This window comes from Coenobita brevimanus, chromosome 65 (assembly GCF_032717465.1).
Source record: "Coenobita brevimanus isolate Jiangsu-jjx chromosome 65, ASM3271746v2, whole genome shotgun sequence".
Lineage (NCBI taxonomy): Eukaryota > Metazoa > Arthropoda > Malacostraca > Decapoda > Coenobitidae > Coenobita > Coenobita brevimanus.
In genome coordinates, this window is record NC_137018.1 from 4,952,985 (window position 1) to 4,978,918 (window position 25,934).

At 40.0% G+C, this 25,934-nt stretch overlaps 1 protein-coding gene across 1 annotated transcript in view; it reads right to left on the reverse strand.

The window, feature by feature from the left end:
- Positions 1 to 25,934, reverse strand: part of LOC145404917 (cell adhesion molecule DSCAM-like) — a 587,705-nt gene that overhangs the window by 9,305 nt on the left and 552,466 nt on the right. Inside the window, exon 12 of the mRNA XM_080276424.1 lies at positions 20,177 to 20,437. Coding sequence (XP_080132550.1) covers positions 20,177 to 20,437 — 261 coding nt within the window. The remainder of the gene's footprint in view (positions 1 to 20,176; positions 20,438 to 25,934) is intronic.

The window sequence follows — 25,934 nt, forward strand, 5'->3', positions numbered from 1 at the left end:
TTTTTTTTCCATGACTTATGCTTACTGGTTCTTATGACATTTCTGCTGATGTTTTGGTCTCAAAACTATCTGAAAATGAACCCAGCTGACTGCAGGCTTAGGTTTTCCTCCTGCAGTCCAAGGTTGTATATGAAGGACATTGATATAAGCATGCCTTTGAACCACCACATGAAGGCGTCCCTCTCCAAACACTAAGAATGTTCTGAGGGTACAATACAGTGGTCGTCAAACACCGATATCACCTCCGCAAGATAACATGTATGGATCCTACACTATCCCTACCCCAGACTGACCCGTGACAAAGATCAGTTACATAGGTGAAGCATGACAACTTCCATACCTGACTGCGATGCTTTACAGAAGTCTTTTCTAATATGCTTCTTGTAGGTGTGATTAGGGCGAGTAATACAGTGTTTGTCGGTCACTGTAGAAGTAAGATCATACGCTTCCTTCGTCTCATATCTAGCTACATGGACAGAGGTTTGGATTCGTTTCAATAGCTGATTTTCTCTCTGCTGTCGCGAAACCATGCCACTTAGCTTGCCTAGAGTTGATTATGAACCTCATAACTTGTTGACAGCTATTAGTAGAGAGAAACTTTTTAGTGAGTCAGCGCTGGTCTTGGTCGAGGTTGTGGTTGTGCTCATGATATAAATAAAGCACAGGATATTATTATTATCATGTGTACTTATGAGTAAAATTCATTTCCTTCTATTTTTAGAGATAATCGGTTTGGTCGTGAGAATAATGGCGAACAGGTAAAGTTAATGAGAAATGTTTTAGTCCAGCAGATCTTGAATGTGCTTGTGATCGTGTTGGAGGTGTCAAAAACGGGATAAATATGAGATCTGTTTATGACTGAAGTTTAGTTAACTTTATTCGGTTTTCAAAAGTCAGGACATAAGTTTCCCAAGTAATTTACCTCCTCTACTTCTCACTTTTCTTTGCTGGTTAATATTCCTAACCTGAGAGAGGCTTTATATGTTTCACTGTCATAGGTCATACGCTCTTTATATGATGCTTCTGGAAGGAAAGTGATGGCTTTGGCGTTGTAGTAATGTAGACCCAGGGGAAGAGTAGCGATTTTTTTTTCCATGTTTCGTAAATATATCTATGTTGGATAATAATCGAGCTGAGTGATGTAATGGTAGCCTTTTTAGGTCATATAGAATAATAATGTTCTTTTATTAATGCTTCATAGGTCTTCATTATCCTTATGGCGATGAGTAACAGTGGTAGTATTAAGGCAAACGTGATGTCCCGACCACATGGCATTCTTAGGTGGGAAAGGAGGTTGATTTTCTGATGATGATGATGATGATGATGATGATATTTTGATGTGTACAGCTCTCCCGCTATGTCCAATCAGTGCATCATCATATGTCTAGTATTGTTACTGTTGAGAAAGCTCATTGTTTTATACATGATTAGTACGGGTGACTTATGACAGTTATAGAGAAGATAAGGAAGATAGGAATGATAATAACATTTGATTTTATATAGAGTAACTGCCTTTTTATATAATTTTTAACACTGACGTTTTTCTTCATCTGAGCAAAGAATAGTTGTCACTGTCATGGGATGTCCTCTACTGCAAAGAAAAATAAAAGACCCAGTTTCTTAAAGTATATAAATGCTGCCGTAAACATCAAATCCTCATGGTAAATCGCCTTATCATTTTCTCGTATTAAGTATTCAGATATACCATTTCCTTAGCGTAATTTCCCTTTTTATTAGGATTTTATCTTTCAAATTTTGTCTTGCTACTATGAATTATATCTCATAGTGGATGGATAAACGATAAAAGGGAGTAGTTATATACAGAAGAAAATATGTAAACAGTCACATCCACTGCCAATCTCAATCTCCACATCAATAATACCTCTACTATTCATCCACCTCCATATCCACACAACAAAGCAGACCAGTTATAGCAGGATATGACACTGAGAAACTGTCACCTCCTCCTTTGTCCACATAACTCTCCTTGTCAGTCATACTTTACACTTCGTTCATATTCACACGATGAGGATGAGCAGTATTATCAAGCAAGTCTGAGCTAGAAATAGTCACTTCACCTAACAACAATTTATCTCTTCCCTGTGTACCATTCTGTATAGATTATTTTATTTAATGTCTTTTTCCTTCCAGTGCTCATCTTCTGTAAAACAAAAATACTTATAACTTTCACCCTCCTTCTTACTCATTCGATGAAAGTGAGTGGCTGTATTAAGCAGAACTGAGCTAGACACACTGTAGCTTCCACCACAACCTATTTCACTCTCCCCTTCAACCATTCTGCCAACATCCATCTGTGCAGGCAAGTGACTATGTTAAGCGGAAATCAGCTAGAACAAAAAATAAAAATCACTCCCACTACCATCAATTTCATTGTGCCCGTCAGAAAAAAAAATCGCTTCTACCAACACCAATTTCACTGTGCCCGTCAGAAAAAAATAAATAAATAAATTCTACCAACACCAATTTCACTGTGCCCATCAGAAAAAAAAAAATCAATTCTACCAACACCAATTTCACTGTGCCCGTCAGAAAAAAAAAATCAATTCTACCAACACCAATTTCACTGTGCCCGTCAGAAAAAAATAAATCAATTCTACCAACACCAATTCCACTGTGCCCGTCAGAGAAAAAAAAAAATCACTTCCGCCAACACCAATTTCACTGCCTGTCAAAGAGAGAAAAAAAAGAACAATCACTTCTACCAACACCAATTTCACTGTGCCCGTGAGAAAGAAAAAAAAATCCCTTCTACCAACACCACTTTCACAAAAAATAACTTCTACCAACATCAATTTCGCTATGGGCGTCAAGCCACACTGCTCACTTTCACCAACCTCCTCATCCACACGACCAGATTTATGAAAGTGATTTTGATAATGTAGGAGGTGATGTATGACAGTCACTGCGCTTTATGATGGCGGTGATCGAACTCTCTAATGGTGGTGATTGTGATGGTTTATGGTGACGATAATGGCCTAGGTCGGGGTTGAAAGGGAGGGGGGGTGGGGAATGGTGGAGGGCGTTTCCAGGATTGTTGGAGAGAGAGGGAGATTTTCACTCGTTTGTTTGTGTTTTCTCGATGGAACTGGTTCACTCCCATACCTTAGATATTGAAGGAAATTATAACTGCATGGGATTCAATTTCGCCACAGGCCCGCACTATGGCGTGCCATTGACTTCGTAGCACTACTTAATGGGCGATTTACTTTTCATGTTTTACCATTGTCTCCTCTCTACATTACTAAAGAAAACTATGTCGGTAGGCCAACTCATCATCATCATCACCATTATCCATCATCATTATCATCATCATCATCATCATCATCATCATCATCCAGACCTCCTTTCCCACCCCAAGATATGGTAAGGCATGATCCAGAGAGCCAGAAAAACATTGATAGAATCAGATACTAACCAAAGTTTGCCCAACTAAATGAGCCACACTTCCATTCACACACCATTCAAACCCTTGGAATCCTGGCCCCTTCTGATTAAAAAAAAAAAAAAAAACGCACGCAGCTTCACACTCACTTATCTGACAGAATCAACCCAAAGACTGTCAAAAGGGGTGCCAAAGCCTGGTCATACACTCCTTCCAACGAAATTAACCCAGCCTGCTCGATCACTGTCTTCCTTTTCAGTGTTTATAAATAATATAAAAAGGAGTATCAAGGTCTAATATGAGCAATAAATCGCTATGAAAGAGGTGTTAAGAAACGTCTATTACCGCCGAAGATATAGCCCTTAGTTATAAAATAAGGATGGGTCTCCTTGTCTCCTTGGTCACTAGGCAAATCGACCCTCGAGTCTGACCACACCTGGCCAATAAATGAACTGAAAAGGATTATGGATCTTTGTCAGGTTAGAAAAAAAAAAATGCTTCATAGATAAAAAAAATAAAATCTGTGTCCCAGGGAGAGAGAGAGAGAGAGAGAGAGAGAGAGAGAGAGAGAGAGAGACAGAGAGAGAGAGAGAGACAGACAGACAGACTGATTAACTACTGTCTCTCTCGAAAATTATCATTCTTAATGGTTTATACTGTAGAATATAAATACCTTGAGTTATACGCTGTTCATGAAGGAGGAGAGGAAAAGTAGGAGAGGAAAAGAAGAAGAGAAGGAGGAGAAGAAGAAGAGGGGAGGAAAAGTAGGTGAAGATAAGGAGAAGAGAAAAGGAAGAGGAAAACTAGAAGAGGAAATGGAAGCGAAAGAGAGGGGTACATTCCAGGCAACAAAAGTACCCAGTAGATATGACCTTGAGAGTGATTATTAGTACGGTGGCGACTGAAGGTGAGAAATTTGTCAAGGCGTTATGGGATACGAAACTGGGGTAAAATACACACACACACACACACACCGGAGATATATCGTGTCAAACATAATGACGCTTTGTATGAAATAAGAAATCGGAGTAAAAAACACACACACACACACACACACACACACACACACACACACACACACACACACACACACACACACACATCACCACCACCACTGAATATTACATCCCCTTTGTGCTATTTGTAGTAAGTAAGAACAGTAATTAAACTGGGTGTTTTTTATCCATGAGGTAGTAGTCAGCCAAAAGAACAAATACGAAGCTTTAATTTGTACGTAGGAAAACGAATTAGAATCATCCACTGTTATGAGCGTTATATCTGTAATCGTCTGAGTGTATAATTTAGTTACTGAATGTTGTTTATATATATATATATTTTTGCTTTATTTCACTGACATCTGATTTATCTTATTTTGTTTTATTTATTTGTTTATTTTATTGTGAGGAGGATACCAAATAGACAATCTGCTACAGTTCTGGAGGAGAAGGTTTGTCCCTCAGAGGTCAGTGATGGCTATATTCAACTCCTCCATTTCCTTAAGTTTTCCTAAGCTAAACAAAATCGTCTGGTAGAAGCAAGCATAGATTGTGGAAGACGTCATGGTAGTGAAGTGCAAAATACACCTGATATCTAAAGGGACACTCAATGGAGCGCATCCCTCCGACAAGGGTAACATAATTTTCAAACAACTCTTCATAATGGGTAGGGTTTTCTTATCACTGATTAGGGTTTCGCAAAAAGTGATTTCGGATCCAAAACCTGTAAGACGATCCGGATCGGTCCCAAAAGCTAATCAACTGTTCCCTTGGACATGGGCTATCTACCCACCAGATTTGGTCCAAATCTCTCTTTTAATTTTTAAGTAATCCAACTGACAGACAAACAAACTAACAAACATCGGTCCCAAAAGTTAATCGATTGTTCCCTGGTACATGGGCTATCTACCCACCAAATTTGGTCCAAATCTCTCTTTTACTTTTAGAGAAATCCTACTAACAAACAAAGAAACAAACAGGGATGAAAACATGCTCTCCTTGTCGGAGAGAATAACTGGGTATGCATGCCTGAGCCAACAGTCATTTTGTATATAGTATTGTTTTGTTATTGACATACGTATATTTAGAATTATCTCCTTCAATATCACGACATTCATATTACTTAATTCTTATACGTCATGAAATATAGTATTCAGCATCGGCTTATTCTATTGAGATGAAGGTGTTAAAAATGTGTTTCTTGCATGAATTTGAATTACAAAACATATTTACAAGGAATATAAGGAGATGCATTAATTGGTTTCTCTTAGTTAAGTTCGCTGTATACAGAACGTGACTGTGTTTATTAACGGAAACTTCTTTATCTACAAATTTCATTTTCAATACAAAGGTAACAGATGTTGTGCAATAATACTACTAGAGATTACAAGTATTTACAGATTAATTAGTATTATCAAGGAAGATATACAGAGATGGATTAAGCCAATATTAACCTTCTCTACTCAATGAGACAATCAGTTTTGGTCAAGCTACATCCAGCCGATTTTTTTAAGACCCAAGGCAGACCTCTAGCTGTACAGGGACTAATAAGTGTTATATGTAGTCCTTCCAGTTCGAAAAATCTCCTGGACGCTGAATAACCCCGTCTGGAAATATCAAAAAATGATGGAAAATAAAATGGAAATAAAATAAAGTCCTCGGGCTAAAGGGATTAAGGGTGAAAATAGAGTAAGTATCGAGTGGTAAGAGGATGAAAAAAAAAAATCGGATGTGCATCCCCCCAAAAAAAGCAAAAGTGAGAGAGAGAGAGAGATAGAGAGACCAAAAGTCCGTATCCCACCTCAATTTAGCGGTTTAGCAGGGAGGAGAGAGAGAGAGGCGCAGCGGGGGTAGAACGAGAACTCACCCTCTTTATTAGCTCCATGAAATTAAAGCAGAGTAAATAATAATGATGAAAGAGCTCGCCCTTCCATAAATAACGCCTTAGCAAACATGGAGGAAGGGCCAGGAAGGGAAGGGAACGGAGGGGAAAAGGAAGGATGCAAATCTCTTTATTTATCCATTAGGAAATGAGGAAACGACGGGAAATAAAGGGATGTGAATGGAAAGGAAGGAAGGAAGTCTCTTTTTTGCCCATTAGGAGGTGAGGAACCGATGGGAAAGGACGGGAAGGGAAGGGAAGGGAAGGGAAGGGAAGGGAAAGGAACAGAAAGAAAAGGAAGTCTTTTTTTTTTTTAATCCACTAAGAGAAGTGACGAGCCGGTAGAATGTCGTACTAATAATAGACTTCAAAATAATAGCCGTAAAGAGTAGAAAGTTAATATTTAAAGGAAGGAAGTTCTTTAGCTATTACAGGACACATGTGGAGAGAGACAGAGTGGAATGGCAATGTACCCTGGCAATAAAATGAACTTTTCTTGGGCGAGTGGAGTGAGAGTGGTGGTTCGTAACAGGAAGGAAATTCTCTCTCTCTCTCTCTCTCTCTCTTCTAAATGTCATGTCACTGAACAAATCGATATAGTCTTACTAAAGCCAATGGAGTAATTATTAAACAAAAATGAACAACAGGGCTTTATTCTGGGAAACAGAGAAGGCTTCGTATTGCCTCTTCCTCTGCGATCTATGCTGCATGTTACAATTTTTAGTCTTGTAAGTCATTAAGGCAAGGTTTATCGATTTGGAAATACGAATACAAAAGTAGCCCAAACCGGAATACCTAAGTGTAATATGTACAGTAAGGAGCTCAGAAAACGGAGCTACAAATTCTTACATGGTACCTAGATTACGAGCCAAAGTTACCATCATGATCGTGAGGAAAGCGGAAAGTGGAAAAGGTACAAAACAAACAATAATACCTTCGACCCACGGTATATGATTTGGGTATAATTAGTGGTAACCATCCTACGGAAATGAGGCTTCCACGAGAAGGCTTGAAATGTTAGAGCACAAAGAGAGAGAGAGAGAGAGAGAAAGAGAGAGAGAGACTACCAATAGCGACTCTAAATATCGTCTGTTCGCAAAGCAAGAGGCGTGTCAAGAAAATATGTACGGATTTTTCGAGATGAATGTCTTTTTCATTTCAGAGTAACCTTTGACTTATGGCCTTCTTTTTTTAGCATGGTTTGTAGATGTGGTCTATAACTACCATCCCATTAAAAAAAAAAAAAAAAAGGAGTTTCTTACGGCAGTGCTGTTTAAGCCGAAGAGACACGTTAAAACAGACAGACAGCCACAGACTTACAACGACAGAAAAGCAAACACAGACAGAATGACAGGAAGACAGACAGAAAGAAAGACAGACAGACAGACAGACAAACTGATAAAGACACACACACACACACACACACACACACACACACACACACACACACACACACACACACACAAACATCCCCCTCCCCACACTCACTACCATTAATACTACCAACACTCCACGACTGCGGTACAAGCAAGTGGAGAAACCAACACTCACATGATAGTTAAATATAATGACATCAGCAAGGCGGTAGGGGGAAGGCAGACCCAGTGACATCTTGCAACATCCTGGCTATTAAAGTGTAATGGAGGGAAGATCCATGAAGTCATAATTGCCACCACCCTTGCCCCATTACTCAATCCTTCTCATATTAAGTTTGATGCAGCTAATTATCTCTCTCTCTGTGATGTGACTCAAAGGGGAGATTACAGGCAATTTTATGGGGAGACTCACAAGGGGAGATAAAGCGCAGGAATATATTTTGCAATTTATCAATGGGGTAATATTTGAGGGATGCTTTACCCCTCTGAAATGAGGCAAAGGGGTGACTGCTGACAACATTTTCGATGGCACACACACACACACACACACAAAGGCAGAAAATATATTGAAAAATACTTTGCAACTCATGTCTTTCTGCCTATTGTCTGACACCTTATTTCCGGAAGGGGTGTCAACAAACAAATCGCCTCCATCTCGCCTTGTCCTCTATCGTTTGGTTGTCTTCCTTTCAACTCTCATATATCTCTCCGGTCCAACACTCCAACTCATCCTTGGTCTCCCTCTCCCCATCTGCCCCTCCATCTCACTCAACATTCACTCTTCTATTCAGTCTCACATGCACTCCTCTCGTCAGTCTAACTTACATACACTCTTCTAGTTAGTGATTCTTAATTACCCGTTCACGCCCCGGAGGGGCTCAGGGACGGGTATTGTTTTCACTCGGTTTGTCTGTTTGTTTGTCTGTCTGTTTGTCTGTCTGTCTGTTAAAAACTTGACGCGAAAACTACTGGTGCTATTTTTACTAAAATTACAGGAATGATGGGCTATGACCTTCTGATCACCTGATTAAATGTTGGACCCAAGCTGTAGGTCAAAAAAAAAAAAAAAAAAAAAAAAAAGCCGTAACTCCTTTCAAATACGGCATATCGACATGAAACCAAATCCTAAATTTGGATCTTTTAAATTTGCATCCTATAACATACCTCTACATCATGGGGGTCACACCTCAGTTTGCGGTAGGGGGGTCAATATCAGGTGGATTGGGCATAAAATTTCAAATGGGCATAAAATCGTCAATTTTCATCCTATATACTCCAAACCTGACATGTGGCATCTTTGACTAGATATCCTTTTGTGTTTATACGTCAGCACTAAAATGACTGCCGGGGACGGATTTGCTGTGCTTTGGCACCGCTACTTGTTGGAAATATTTCGAGAAGATAGTTTCCCCCTTGATCAGTAAGATTCTCTTAACCAAACAAGAAGATAATTTAATGTTCCAAAGAATAAGAAAATACCTTCTTTTTACCCTTTTCTTTCATGAACTTAACGCAGTTAATCTGGACAATTTATATTTTATTCCCTGCTACTTCTAGACGATTCCCTCATACGAAGCTTAGCATGGTTTTATCGAACTGGAGGAGTTACACATGGCCTTCATAAACCCCTTCACAGCTCGATATCTTTCGGGCACTGATTCATAATGTGTGGAATATATATATATATATATATATATATATATATATATATATATATATATATATATATATATATATATATATATATATATATATATATTAGATTACTGAAGATATACACTCATCTAACCGGCAGGATAGTCATCAAATATCACAAAGGGGAAGGAAGATTATAAAAAAAAAAAAATAACTTTTAAAACTTTCCCTGCAGAACAAAATCATCTGGCATCGCAATAAGGGGAGCAAGTGCTGGGGGAAAATGTAGCTTTATGACATTGTCGCGATCTGTTGGAAGCGGAACCCGAACCATTTGTTTGCTACGACTTCACTCAGCGGAATAATAATTACTGTGGTGAAAAAAAAACATAAGGCATCATGTTACTGGGACTGCTTATGACACAGACTCATGCCTCAGCCTGTCACGGCCTCACTCAGTATGATTTGTTTTCGCATAAAGTTAGCCCAGTGATTGGTAAGGAGCTCCCTCGGCAAAGCTAAATCATCACTGGGGTAAGAGCATTCAGCTTCCTAGAAAATGGATATTATATAGATAGACAGACAGATAGATAGACAGATAGATAGACAGATATAGATAGATAGATAGATGTAGATATATACGAGATTGAACCCTTTGTCTTCAAGGGTCTCTCTCATCACATAAAACACGTAAGTGAGTGCAAAACAACGAAAGAGTAAATCAAAAACGTTCAATGCTCTGGCTGCAAGATTTCCCCCTACCATGATAAAATCACTTTGTGTTCACCCGGAAAAATTTCTGTGTGAAATAACAAGATGCTACGAGAGAGTTACCTAAGGATGCTTGTAATCGTTTAGTGGTAAGAAGAACGAAAGTGTGTATGACGTTAACATAATGAAGCTAACCCTCTCATTATCGGAACAACTTTAGTATTCTTGGTTAAAGCCTAATGATTTCATTTAGCTAAGTTGTAGAAGTCTGAGGGAGTTAACACTGTCATTTTTAGCAGTTTCATGGTCGGGACAACTCTAGTATCCTCTTCCAGCTGAAGTCAGACGATTTTATTCAGCTGAGAGTGAGTCGCAGGAGCCTAGGAATGTTAATAAGACAAATGATTAGATGATAAGGCTGTTAGTTATAAAAGAAAAAAAAAAGTACTTGTTTGAAAGTTTCCTGGTGATGCGCAACTCCAAATACATGATAAAATAATTCTAAAAAACAATTATAATAGTAAAAAGTCAATAAATTAATAAACAAAATAATGGAAAGATTTTAAATACCATGAGAAATATATTTTTTTTAATCCTAGAGACAGATAAAAAAAATTAATTCGGAGGCGAGCCGGAAGTAAAGCGTGAAAACGTGAAAATAAAATGAACAGGAATACAGCAGTGAACGTCATTTTTTTTTTTTTTGAGAGAAAGAGAGAGGGAGAGAGAGAGAGAGAGAGAGAGAGAGAGAGAGAGAGAGAGAGAGGTGATGCGGAAGTAAAGCGTGAAAACGTGAAAATAAAATGAATTATAGTGGTGAACGTCATTTTTTTCTTTGAGAGAGAGAGACAGACAGAGGTGATGCGAAAGCAAAGCGTGAAAAACGTGAAAATAACTTGAAAAGAAATATAATAATGAACGTCATTTTGGAGAGGAGGGGTTACTAGTACTTTACTTATTCCCTTTACTACTAGACATTTCTTTGGAAATAGTGATAAGAAACAGGGAAGTGAGCATGGAAGTAAAAAAGTCGTTGCATGACAGTACTTTGATACCAACTCTAACGTATAGAAGTGAAGCTTGGCCCTTGTTGGAGGGACACAAGTCAAGAGTGAGAGCAGTGGAAATGAGTTATTTGAGAGGAGCATGTGGAATTACATGGAGAGACAGACTGACAAATGAGGAAGTGAAGGCGCGTTGTGGTGTGGATGTAGATGTGATTGAAAGCTTTAGGGGAAATGCACTGAGGTGGTTTGGCCATGTGGAGAGGATGGAGAGCGTGAGACTAACGAGGAAGGTCTGTGTGAGTGAGGTGGAGGGGGGGAAGGGGGGAGACCGAGAATGAGACGGAGGGATGGAGTGGAGAGGTATAAAAGAGATGGAGGTGTGAGCTGGGAGCAGGGCAGTAAAATGGCGAGGGACAGGGCGACATGGAGGAGATTTGTTTGTGGCCACCCCTTACGGGATTAATGCGTCTGGTAGTATATAGATAGACAGACTACTAGACATAAATAAAGCGCTGAATAAAGCCGTTTGCTGGTACGTTAATTAAGAATTTCGTCTTTCTCCATTTTATTCTTGTCTCTACTTTCTCTCTCCTTTTTCTGTTCTCTTGTTTCCTTCTCCTTTTATTTTTCCCTCTCTCATTTCCTCTTTCTTTTCTTCTCACACCTTTGTCTCTTCTCCCTTTTCTACTCTCTCCTTTCTCCATTCTCTCTCCATTCTCTTTCCTTTCTATTCTGCCCTCTCCCTTCTCTCTCTTTTCTTTTCTGATCTCTCATCTCATCCTCCCATCTTTTCTGCCCTCTCCTTTCTAATTTTCCTTTCCATTCTACTCTCCATTTTCTCCCCTCTTTCTTTACTGCTCTTTCTCTCCTTTTCTTTTCCCTTCTGTTCTGCTCTTTTCTTTCTTCTTTCTCTTTCACTTCTTTCTTTAGTTTTCTTCTCTACTGTCTTTCTTTTTTCCTTTCCATTCTGCACTCTCCTTTCTCCTTGCTTTCTTTTCAGCTCTCTTTCTGTTTCTTTTTCTTTCATTTTTTGTTGTTCTCTTCTGTCTTTCTGCTGTCTTCGCTGTCTCTCCTTTCTTTCTATTTTCCCTACCGCTCTCTCCTCTTTCTCCTGTCTCTTCTGCTCCCTTTCCTTTTATGCTTTCTTTTCTTTCTCCTTTCTCTGCACTCCTCTTACCTTCTTCGTCTCCATGCCAATCAACCCTTCAATAGATGACCTTCTGTTGTTCCTTGCTACTGCCAGACGATTTTATTCAACTTAGAGGGGGATTTTTGGCAGTAGAGGGGTTAATTAAGGCTATATTTGACCCCTCAGTCTCAAAATGTCTCTCCCATGGTAAATGAGATTGTCTGGTAGGCCTTGTCGTTGTGGTGGTGGTGGTGGTGGTGGTGGTGGAGGGTGTGATTGTGGTGGTGGTGATGGTAGTCGTGGTGGTGGTGGTAGTTGTTGCTGTTGTGGTTATTGTTCTCGTTTATGTGGTTGTTGTGGTGGTAGTGTGTGTGATTGTTGTTTTATTGTTGTTGTTGTTGTTGTTGTTGTTGTTGTTGTTGTGGTGGTGGTGGTGGTAGTTGCTGTTGTGGTAATTGTTTATGTTTATGTGGTTGTGGTGGTGGTGTTTGTTGTTATTTTGGCCACAGGTTCTCCTTGAACGTGAATGGGGTGGACTGCAGGTTTAAGGTGCCTTTCTCCTGCAGTCCACCACCTCCTTTTGGGGGATAGGAAGTAGTTGAGGGACATTTGCATTCTCAGGCAGTTGAGCTGACTGGCTATATCGGTGCCACAACATGAAGGCGTCTCTCTTCAGGCTATCAATAATATATAAAGTAGGTCCACGAGCTGAAGCAGTTAAAAACGGAACAGTAATTCTTCTCTTCTTTCTTTCCTTCCCTTTGTGCAATTTTCGGAGTCCAACAAGAATTAGATTTCCTTTCCTTCTGTTTTTCTTTCTCTAGTCTCTGTTTTCCTGGGCGGCCAAGAATGAACAAGTAATTCTCGTTTCTTTTTTTAGTATTCAGGCTCCTATGACTCACTCTCAGCCCAATAAAATCATCTTGTGTTAGCAGGACCATAATACATGAATTGGGTCACCTATCAAAAAGGTTAGTGGTTGCAGAATTAATAGTCTTAGTCTCTGTGATAAACTCAGCTGAATAAAATAGCTTGGTTTTATCTAGAACAGAATCCTAGAGTTGTCCTGACCCTGACGAGGAGCTTACACTTGGTGGCGTTTTGTACTCTAAGTGAAGATAAGTACCTGGGCGTCCACCCGGGGGCCAAACCTCCTCACCCTCGGGAAAAACCCGGATCAAACTCTGACGAGGCGCTGTCCACCCGAAGGGGGCACCAAAATTCCTACACGGTGTACGTACTATACTGTATCTGTAGGTAGGCCCCGTAGAAGCATTTGTTTAGCTGTGGTGGACGGGTCTGCTCGGTCTGATAAAATAGGGTTACGCAAGAACAACAGCAACAACAACAGCAAACAACAACAACAACAACAATGTGATTTCTCCTTATCGTGAAAGGACCAAAGCTGACTAATTAGAATTTTAGGCTTCTATGATACATTCTCAGCAAAATCAATGCAGACTGATTAGCAATATTAGGCATGTGTGGTACATTTTCAGCTACATAAATTAGCTTGGCGTTGGGTGGAACAGACAACTAAAGCAGTTCTGACTGAGAGGTTAATTATCGACTAAGCAACATGGATCTTTACAGTTTGACAGAGAAAATAAACCAAGTACTGTCGCGTCAGTAAAAGGGTTAATTAGGTAACCTGTAACTATTTGATTCTACTCGCTTTACTCTAACTGGGCCTAAAATTGTCACCTCTCCATCTTGAATACTGAGTTGTAGCAAGAGATTAACGCTAGAATATGATACAAGTCATGATGCAGAGCTGTGGAAAGGATGCAGAGCCACAATATTGCTCTGTTTTGCCACTAAGCTACGTGAAGTAAACAGCAAATGGAAAAAGATCAGGGCCAAAGTAAAACGATTATAGCAAAGGTTTTCCATATCAGATTGTAAATATTTAACATTAACCAGAAGGAATTATTGCCAAACGATTTTGTTGAGGTTAGGAGGGCTTTACAGTAGCGAAGGAGTTAATGAAGGGAAAATCTCAACCCTCTCGTCTTAACTGTTTCTCAAAGGCTGAAAAAAAATCGTCTGGGTGTAGAGAAAAGAATTTTTTAAAGTGTCATCCTCGGGTTAAAGGGGCTATACCTGTCTGAACCGAGATAATACGGCCATTAAGTTGAAGGCCGGGAGTGAGTGAGGGATCTCTTCCATAAGGCATCGAAAACCAAAGCAATTTAATATGCAAATGTGATGGTCTCCTGCTGCATTCCGCGAAGTTACGGCAGTGAACGGTAGTTACGGAGGGTTTTAAAAAGTTTCCGTAATATGTCACCTCCTCAACTTCTTACTCTTCTGCTCTTCTGATTAACATTTCTCAGGTGACAGAGGTCTTTTGTGCGTTTCTCTGGCCTTAGATGATTCTCCTAAATGTGATACGTCATGGAGGAAAGTGAAGGACTTGCCCCAAGAGTGAAGGAGACGCAGTGGAAATGCAAACTTGCAATTGTCCATGACTGTACTATAGGTCTTATACGTAACAGTCTTGGGTTCCTGTGACTCACTCTCAGCCGAATAAAATCGTCTGGCGCTAGTTGGAAAAGAAGAGTTGCCCCGATTATGAGAGAGCAAAGTTGACAGAAATTTTCATCTATTTGCCGCCTATTTCACTTATCTCCATGGCAGAGAATGCAATGCTACGGCTCTACAATTTTCACGAGGCACTTTACTGTTGACTAGCATCATATTCTAGTGTTGATCTCATATTTCACTTAAGCATTCAACATGAAGAGTTGGCAGTTTTAGGACAAGTTAGTGTGAACAGAGAATAAACCATCAGTTATCCATATTTTGGTTAAGTGATTAACACCCGGCGTATCAAATAGTTTCCTGGAGGCTCGTCTCTCAGTTTTCAGTAGCAGGTAGATAGCACTACATCGAGTGAGTGGATAGTGGACGTCTCTACCGACATATCTAAATACGAATCCATCGGCTACGACATGCAAATTTTGCATTAAATACCAGCTAACGTCACACAGACGTATTATTTTCAGGGAAATTTGTCTTAGCAAAAATAAAGGCAACAAGAGGCACCCCCCCAAGGGGAGAATCACACCAGCCGCGAGCCGATACAGATCTAGCGCGGCTAGGATTATGACCTTGACCTTGACCTACTTTCACCAATTTCAAACTTGTAGGAGATTTTCATCCCTACTACACATCTGTATTATTTTCAGGGAAATTTGTCTTAGCAAAAATAAAGGCAACAAGAGGCACCCCCCCAAGGGGAGAATCACACCAGCCGCGAGCCGATACATATCTAGCGCGGCTAGGATTATGACCTTGACCTTGACCTACTTTCACCAATTTCAAACTTGTAGGAGATTTTCATCCCTACTACACATCTGTAAAATTTTGTGATGATATCTTGAGCGGTTGCGAAGTTATCGTGCTGACAGATACACAGACACACAAACTGAAAACAACCCCAGCTTTGCTATCGCAGCTGGTAAAAAGTTAAACTCTACCTCAATTCGTATTTTGGCTAAAAACTGAGTACTCTCCAACTTTAAGCCAGTTCATTATGATGTTTAGTTCAGAGAAACCCACTGTAGCGAAAGGGGATAAGGAAAAAGCCACCTTTCTCCCTCACCCCCCCTCCACATGAAGTTCTTAGCCTCTTCACTCTCATGGCGTGCTGCTTATCTAACTTAACTCTTAATAACCCCAGACGACTCTACTCAGCGTAAAGAACACGTGTTTAACTGTATGGGCTACAATAGATTCCGGTGCTGTTCCTCCATCACTTCCCCCCTCTGACTTCCTCATGGCTGACATTAAAATTTCTTCAGTTGATGTACTTTCTGCCATCACTGGCCTCAGTACTAACAAGGCATATGGGCCTGATGGGGTCCCTCCTGTTGTTCTCAAAAACTGTGCTTCTGTGCTTACACCCTGCCTAGGCAAACTATTTCGCCTTTGTCTGTCAACTTGTACCTTTCCTTCTTGCTGGAAGTTTGCTCTCATTCAGCCAGTCCCAAAGAAGGGTGACCACTCCCAACCCTCCAACTATCGTCCAATTGCTTTAACGTCCTGTATTTCAAAAGTTTTCGAGTCAATTCTTAATAAAAAAATTTTAAGGCATCTTTCCTATCACAACCTTCTTTCCGATCGTCAGTATGGGTTCCGTCAGGGACGCTCCACTGGCGATCTTCTCACCTACCTTTCAGACTCCTGGTCATCCTCCTTTCGGGACTTTGGCGAAAGCTTTGCCATTGCACTTGACATCTCAAAGGCTTTCGATCGAGTCTGGCATAAATCTTTAATTTCCAAACTGCCCTCCTACGGTTTCTATCCTTCTATCTGTACCTTCATCGCTAGCTTCCTTTCTGGTCGTTCTATAGCTGCTGTCGTAGACGGCCATCGTTCTTCTCCTAGATCTATCAACAGTGGTGTTCCTCAGGGCTCTGTCCTATCACCAACTCTCTTCCTTTTATTCATCAATGATCTTCTAAGCTGTACATCTAACCCTATCCACTCATACGCTGATGACTCCACCCTTCACCTTTCCATTCGGTTCCCGCAACGCCCATCTCAACAGTTACTTCAAGAAACAAGGGATGAGGCTATGGCACACCTAATGTCTGACTTGGCTCATATCTCTGACTGGGGTAAAAATAATATGGTTGTCTTTAATGCTTCTAAGACTCAGTTCTTACACCTATCAACCCGACAAAATCTTCCACAGGTATACCCACTAATGTTTAATAATATTCAGATTAATCCTGCATCATCCTTGAACATGCTTGGGGTTTCATTTACTCGGGACTTATCTTGGAAAGATCATATTACATCTCTTGTAAAATCTGCTTCCAAGAGATTGGGTGTGCTAAGCCGACTCCGCTCTTTCTTTACCCCTGCACAATTGTTGACTCTATACAGGGGTTTTATCCGCCCCTGTGTGGAGTACAACTCTCATGTGTGGGGAGGCTCCCCACATACAGCCCTTCTCAATAGGGTGGAGTCAAAGGCTTTTCGTCTCATTAACTCTCCTCCTCTTACTGACTCCCTTCAACCTCTGTCTCTTCGCCGCACTGTTGCATCTTTATCTCTTTTCTATCGCTACTTTAATGGTCACTGCTCCTCTGAACTGTCTGCTTGCATTCCTCCACCTCTACGACGGGCGCGTAGCACCCGTCTGGCAGCAAACTCTCATCCCTTTTCTGTCCAACTCTCTAATGCAAGAGTTAACCGTTACTCCCAGTCTTTCATTCATGCAACAGGTCAGCTCTGGAACTGTCTCCCTCTGTCTGTATTCCCTCCTGCCTATGATCTCCAGTCTTTCAAACGCAGTGTGTCCAGGCATCTCAAAATGATCGGATCTTGAATTTGGCTCTCTATTGTATTTTGTTTTTCTCTTGGAGGGAACTGTTACTGCGGGCTCATGGCCTTTGGTTCCTTCTTCCTCGCATAAAAAAAAAAGAAAAAAAAAAAGTCTTCATTGATCCCGCTACTCCAAGATGTCTCTCTCTGCTGAATAAAATCACCTGGAGGTAGCAGCAATAATAATAATAATGATAATAGTGGTAGTAGTAGTAGTAGTAGTAATAGAAGTAGTAGTAGTAGTAGTAGTAGTAGTAGTAGTAGTAGTAGTAGTAATAATAAAATAATAATAATAATAATAATAATAATAATAATAATAATAATAATAAACCCATCCATCCATCATCCAATCCTATGTTACCCCATGAGGTGCGTAGGAGAATAATAATAATAATAATTATAATAATAATAATAATCCATCCACCCACCCATCATCCAATCCTATGTTGCCCTTTAAGAAGCGTAGGATGATAATAATAATAATAATAATAATAATAATAATAATAATAATCCATTCATCCACCCATCATCTAATCCTATGTTGCCCCATAAGAAGCGTAGGATGATAATAATAATAATAATAATAATAATAATAATAATAATAATAATAATAATAATAACAAAAGTTTTCAAAAGGCTCTCGGGTTGCCTACAGAAATTCGCCTCATTAGCACACAGCAAATGGGCAGCACTAAAGTCGAGAATCTTAAAGGAAAATTACACCCGAAAAAAAAACAGTGTGGATAATTACGCTTTGTATTATACGGCTCGGTTTTTTTTTTCTCTCTAGGAAAATGGTCGCTTGCATTGCCTGTATTACTAGCCGCTCAGACGCTAGGTGTAAAAGAAAAGAGAAGAAGGAAGGAGAGAGAGAGAGAGAGAGAGAGAGAGAGAGAGAGAGAGAGAGAATACTGGTAGTACATTTCAAAATACGATTTTTATATCTCCATTTCTCCATACTCATTCATTCATTGTTCCCCATATTTCAGAAATCTAATTATTGGAATACTAATGAAGGGGTGACTGTGATGACAAGGTTCAGGAGTTATCGTGGTGATTTTAAAAGCTTAAGTCCATAACAGTGAGATCAGGGAATACTAGAATAAGGGGGAAAGAGACACGATGGGCAGACAGTACGCACTTTCTTGTGCTGGAAAAAAGAAAAACATCTCTCCATAACATTTTCTGTGTCTTAGCGAGACTGAGTTTACTGCAGTCTGTGTGAATTAAGTATTACATATAGGTAGTTCATAAGACGGATAAAATTTAAACCATTGCGTTATATGAAGGTTGATAAGACATATAAAGAACCTCAACCTCCTCAATTCAATGACGATTTTGCGCTTTATATATGACCACCTCAGACAAAAAAAAAAAAAAAAAAAAAAAATCTGCTTAAAAAAGACTTTGAACTGTAGGAGCAAGATGTGGCTTTCTTAAATAGCATTACTTGTGGGGGTCTTCCGAAACTGAAAGATATCGTCTGGTGGTAGCAATAAATAGCCAGGATAGATGTCACCGGAATGAAGGGCATAATGAGTAAGACAAATCATGCTCGTGTGAAATGGTTAGTGGACTTGCGGTAAAACGTAAGCTGGTATCGTATAAAAACGTGATGTCTTTGGGGTTTGCGTCGACGTCAGCTTAACAGGCTCTCTGACATCTATTCATTATTTATTTTAACATGTGACTCGTTTATATTCGTATGTAAAATACAGTTGCAGAGAGTGGCGACAGTAAAACACAACAAAGAAAACAGTGAGGTGTAATATGCAAAATACACCATTAGGGGAAGAGATACTAGAAAGCCTTGTATGCTAATTACAATATGGGCCTTTGATAAAAAAAACTATGGGATAGAAATACATTGTTGCCGTGGAATACACTGAAGTCCCTGATAAGAAGGAAAAACATACGGTCGGAAATAATAATAAATAGAGCTATATCCGGGAATAAACTGTTGTCCAAAGTAAGCTGCCTTTCAGAGACAGTAAGGAAATATGATCGTCTGGGTAGACATATTCGTGGAGAGAAGAGGAGTGGTTTGATCAGATATGGTCATGGACACTAATGAGTGGCTTGGCAAGACATATTCGTGGAAAGATGAGTGATTATGGCAGATTACCTGTTGTCAATATTTGAGTAGGTTAATCTGACGTACAGTACTCACTATATGAGATGAGTGGTTTGGCTAGACGTACTGGGTGACTGATGCGTTATTCACCACTTCCACTCCACAGGGCGATTTCTCGTGTTTTGTGGTGGCGGCTCAGCCAGTGTTATCGGTATCTACCTTGGATCACGTACTCACTTCCTGTTCCCATTGCCACAACTACACCTACTAGCCGACGTCCCCCCAACACATAAAGTACTCCCCCGTGAGTATCTAGTTACATTATATAACTGGAAGATGAAAGGTTTGGTCAGACATTTTCGTGGGTACAAGATGAAATCGTGGACAACAATGATTGGCCACACATATGCTTGGACATTATGATGATGAATGGTTCTGACAGATATATTCGTGGAAAAATTAGTAGCCAGACCTATTCGTGTAAAGAAGATGAGTAATTTGGCCATAGTGTTTGTACACAACAATAATTGGCCAGACATATTCCTTGACAAAAGTAATTATAAGATGAGTCATATCAGACACCCAAAAAATGCGGTTAGAAGATGGGGAGGGAACAGCGTCACCAACCTCTCGTCTCAGGTATAACATCGGGGTCCTTCTCGTCCACATCTAGGCGACCGCTGTGGCTATCGTCTTTCTTCAGGATGTGCATGCTCGAGTCGTCCTGGCGAAGTCGTGCCTGTAGGTTCTCCCTCCTGGGCCTGCGCACCACCATCACCACCACGATCACCACAAATACCACCAGGATTCCCCCCACCACACCCATGATGATCGCCAAGGAAGGATACAGCTCCATGGTTGACGGAAGCTCGCTGGCCTGAACCACACCTGAGGAAGCTGAGGACAGGTGAGAGAGGGGTTATTAAATGGGCAGGTGCGATAGGGGTTATTAATTGGGCAGGTGAGACAGAGAGCCGTATATATTAAGTAGCACAAGAGACTACGTAGCGCTTCTTCTATATTGATTTATTCAGTACATTGCACCCCACTATACTCTTGTGTGTTTCTGATGCAAACTAATCGATATTAAAACAATATAAATAACATGCGATAGAAGGTTAAAGCGAAATGTGAAAAATTAATCGCTAAGGAAGTGGTGTTACGAAGCCTACTATTGCCACTTAGAATACAATCCCAAAAGTCAGGTATAGTGTGTTATCATAGTTTTTCTGTTTTAAGGGATTAACTGTCGAAAGAGAAAATCTATGGTAAAAACAGAAAACAAAAATGGGTAAAGTAAGGGTGTTATCCCCAATCTTTATATCAGTAAGTATAAAACTCTGTTACCTTCCTAAAACACATAAGACTGCTGTTTTCGTTGTTACCGAAAACTTATACCCACAATTTCTAATCACCCTCTTCTAGCCTAACCAGTCGAGCTCAACTCTGAATTTTTTACCGATTGTTGGATATGGAAAAAACACAATCATTCTATTCTACAAGATATGAATAAATGATAAGTTTACTCTCTTTTCTGTACACAAACACAACCAGCTTTTCTTCTGCTCTCCATTGAAGTAGAACATTACTCTTCGATAATTTGGTATGTCGTAAGTCTCAGTGATGAAGGGGGCTGATAGGTGGTCCGTCTCACTGACTCTGATGATCTTTTTAAGTATGTGGTTTCCTTATGTTATTCCTTGAGAAATATGAGAAAAATGTAGGAGGGAAACGAGGGAAACAATGCTGACGACGACGATGACGCTGCTGCTGTTGATGATGATGTTGATGATGATGAGGGAGAGGATGTGGTGAAGGAAGACGAAAATAACGAGGATGAAGACTGACGATGATGATGATGATGATGATGACAATGAACAAGATGCGGAGATGGAAGAGACAACAACGATGATGATGATGATGATGATGGAGAGAAGGTGGTGAAGAAAAATGAATCTAGCGATGATGATGATAATGGTGATGATGAGCAGGATAAAGAGGAGGAAAAAGATAATAACGATGAAGATGACGAACAAAGACGGCGCGAACGTCAGTCACGGAACAGCTCGTCTGAGGAAAGTTTTGAGTATCGGTACACGCATGGCTGATGATGGCTGGGGCTGGGGAGGAAATGAACTGCAGATTCAATTACAAACTTCAGTCCTGAAGGGGAAACAGAGCGAATGTACGTGCTTTATCGCAGCAGGAGAGGCATCATTTTACTGAGGCATATTACTCGAAGCTACGAAAAAAAAAATGAAGGTATGAAGGTATGAGGAATATCATTATTTTTACCTGGAATATTATAAATCATTTCTACCTGACAGCGGTGTGTGGCTCCCGTAATATTTTTCTGGTTTATGCCGGAATAAAAATCGACATAGTTAATTTTAATACTGAAAGTGTAGAAGGCGCTGGGAGAAAGGTAAATCCACACATAGACAAATATTATGAGAGAGAGAGAGAGAGAGAGAGAGAGAGAGAGAGAGAGAGACATTCCAACGAGTAAGAGAAAATAAGCAAATCACGACAGATTTTTTTTTAAATAAGTGGAATGCCTGGGAGAGACAGTTATAGTGGGACAGTCAGACAGGCATATATATATATAGAGAGAGAGAGAGAGAGAGAATCAACCCAATGAGAGGAAACCACCAGCAGGAAAATATTTAATAGGTGTAAGGCCTGCAGTCGGCCCTGAGAATGTTCATTACCTGTGTCGTGTTGTGATTCTTTTTTTAGTGATTTTTTTTTTCTTTACTCAACCTTCACACTCGCCTAAACTGCCGAGAGCAACGACAGAGAGGTGATATTAATTTCACTGTAGCATATTTAATACCAGTGTGACTAGAGTGAGTGCATTTTTAGCTGCCTGTTGGGGTAGGATTGCATATCTCTCTCTCTCTCTCTCTCTCTCTCCCCTTATTTCCCGTTTTATGTTACTTTACTACCTTCAATGAAAATTCAGTCTGAATACAGAGCTTTAATTGTAAACTTAAGGTAATGAGGTCTAATAACACCTTAAAAACGTAGACTATTCAGATAAACTGTTTCTTATTGCAAGGTACATAGTTTAGCCTGTTAAATTATGCAACAGAAAGATTTAGTTTTCAATGGAAGTTACTGTTTGTGCAATGGTCTAGAAGGGAAAGTAGAGAAATAGGTGTTTTTATAAGCTTGTATAAATGAATTCTCTATATTTTCACCCACTGATTTTCAACAGCCATCTCTTGAATATCAGCAATCTCTAAAAGTTCCCGTTTGAGCTGAGGTTTAGATAAGAAAGAAGAGAGTGAAGAGATACGTAAAGTTTGTGAGACAGAGGGCTCTATATGTTAACCTACTTCAGTTTCAAAAGCCATGCCTTAAATATCTTTGATCTCCAGATAAATATCAAAATTTCAGCCCAGCAATATCAGTTTCAACCTGCAATACTTTAAATATGTCAACACCGAGTAATTAGTATCACTGACATTGCAGAGTACACTTACAACAGATTAATTTCCAGTAATAGCACCATCGCACGTTCAGGCCAGGACAATACCAGGGTCATAAACAATGGTGGAGTTATAATCAGTGCACGATATTAACGTCAAATACACCATCTTTCTCCACAAAAATGAACAGTTCTCATTTACGTCGATCTGGCAGGACTGCAATCGCTCCCATTATTTTAGATAATTGTCGTAGTTAGGGAAGTAAAAAGAATGTATATAGGTAAGGCTAAAGGTGCGTTGACGCGTGTTAGAGACTGACTGGATATGGGAGATGAGTGCAAGAATGCGAGGTAGGATATGGAAATTATGGAGGTTAGGGACCTGAAGTCTTTTGATATTTCCCATAGTCTGAGATCTTTTCTGTAGTTAGGGAAGTGAAATGGGTATGTGTAAGTAAGGCTGACGGTGCGCTGAGGCGTGTTCGAAGGTGACTGGATATGAGAATGAAAACGAGGTAAGCTCTGGATGAGGTTAAGAAAATGGCATGGGATGGTTTTGGCTGCATGAATTATATATATATAGAGGAGCACTTGATAAGGGCCTGGCATTTCCCCTCCCCCTCCTTTTTTTCAACCTGGTAGTCAACACATGCTTTCCTCCCCATTAGGAAACAATATTTCTCTCTTCTTTCGTAGGGAATAACACACATTCTTTTGATTTGCATACTTACAGCACTTACTTCCTTTTCTCCTCATACGCACACGTACACTTTCCTTATTTCTTACAGTCACAAAAGTCGCGCTCCATTTATCCATAATTCAAAAACAAGAGGAGAGGGATCACTTCCATCGGTCACTGTGCGCACAACACGCACTGTGTTCCCGAATGTAAAATCTTTGCTTTCTTTGCTCTACATTTGCACAACACAGTTTCTTTGGTCTTCACATTCATTATATTAACTTCTCTGCTCCCCATAAGCACGGAAGACCCTTTTTTTTTGCCTCATATGCAAAACACATACTTTCTTTTCTCCCCATACACCAAACACACACTTTCAGTTTTTGCCATACCCATCATGGCCGCATTAGCTTAAATTCACTGTCGCCCTCACTCCAATGGGGCGTGTTGTGCAAATCCGAAAGGAAACGTCACCATATGTCGTGCGCTCTCACCTTTTGGACCCGCAGCGGCGAGGTGGTTGCAAGGCCTCGCTCTTAGAGGTGTTTAATCGACCTGACGATATATTACATAACACACGTCCTTCGCTTCTTATATGCGAAACACTCACTTCCATTGCTCCCAGTTATACGCCCAGCACATACATTTTTTGCATCCCTATACACAGGATCCAATTTCGGGTCAGTATGCGAAACACTCTTTTTCTTTGCCTCCAGTGCGTAAAACACTCACTTTCTTTGCTCCTCTTGCGTCCAGCACACGCTTTCTTTTTTCCCCCATTAATAACACATCATTTTTCTCCCTCTACGTGCACAAAACTCATTCCTTCCTTGCTCCCCGGACGCACAACATATATATATTGAGAATGTTCCCCTCACCAAAACAACTCCCTCAGCGTGCCGTTCGCCTGTCATATAAGTTCTTCTTTTTGCTTTCCGTACGCACACTAATTTTCTTTGTCCTTCATATGCAAAACACAACCTTTCTTTGCCTTCCCATACGCACACTTTCTTTCGCTTCCTCAACACGAAAATCTCCTCCGCTGTCCGCTCCTTTCATGCGTCCAGTTAGTACCATCCATCTCTCTGACAGGCGGCCATTACTTACGTCTTGGTCCCTCTTTGTATCTCTGCCACATCCACAGGGCCTTCGAGAATAAATAATTACCCTAGGAATCTCCCTCTCCCGCCTCTATTTATCGTTTAACGGTAGATCAGAGTCATTCATGGGGATACGCGTTCCATTGTCTGCTAGTGATTGGTTGGTTGGATGTTCAGTCTCGTAGTTCCGTTTTGGGTTTTGGATTTTCTGCTTCTTTTGATACTGAGTCTGTCTTATATTTCACATACGGCTTCGCTGATGTTGAAACTGATTTTTCTTTTACTTTAAGCAATGGTTTGAATTCATTTCTGGGGCCCTGATTTTCCTTATACTTTTCAACACTTTTTATTCACCTGCAGCACTGTCTTATCTCCTTCTTATAACATTGTTTTTGTATACTTAATCACGCTTTTCACGTACGTTCATCAACGCGTTGTTATTCACATTGAATGTCGAGTTTTCAATAACCTTCAAAAATAGGTTTTCATTCACTGATTTATTATTCTACTTTTATTGTGTGTGTGTGTGTGTGTGTGTGTGTGTGTGTGTGTGTGTGTGTGTGTGTGTGTGTGTGTGTGTGTGTGTGTGTGTGTGTAACAATGCCCTTCCTCTAATTTCAATGTCATTTTTTTCTAAGTCACCCTTTCCTTTTTAAACTTTAATTTTCATTTACACTGACATTTTATTTCCTCTTTTTCTTCATGTCAAGCTTTGCAGTTGTTCTGGGCATAGTTTTTCAACATTCAGGCCGATGCAGCACTCTAGTCACCTTGGTGGTTCGACTTGCTTGCTTCAGTTTCTTTTTCCGTACATAGATCTGTCAACCTACTTAACCCTTGTTTTCTTGTTCTTCCCCATTTTATATACTTTTTTTTCCTTTTCTAATACAAAATATCCCCTTTCATACTGCATACTCTAATTTTCTTTCATCTTTTATATTACTCATAATTCACTAAAGTTTCATTACTGTACTTCTCTCCTCCAGAAAATTTAATCTTCCCTGCCACATGCTCAGCACACGTCCAATTATATTTCCACCATCTTGTTTTGTATCATATATATATATATATATATATATATATATATATATTTTTTTTTTATTTTCAGTTTGTGGACCATCTTTTTCTATCATGTATATTCCATGTCCAATACGCCATCGTAACTATCCTTCC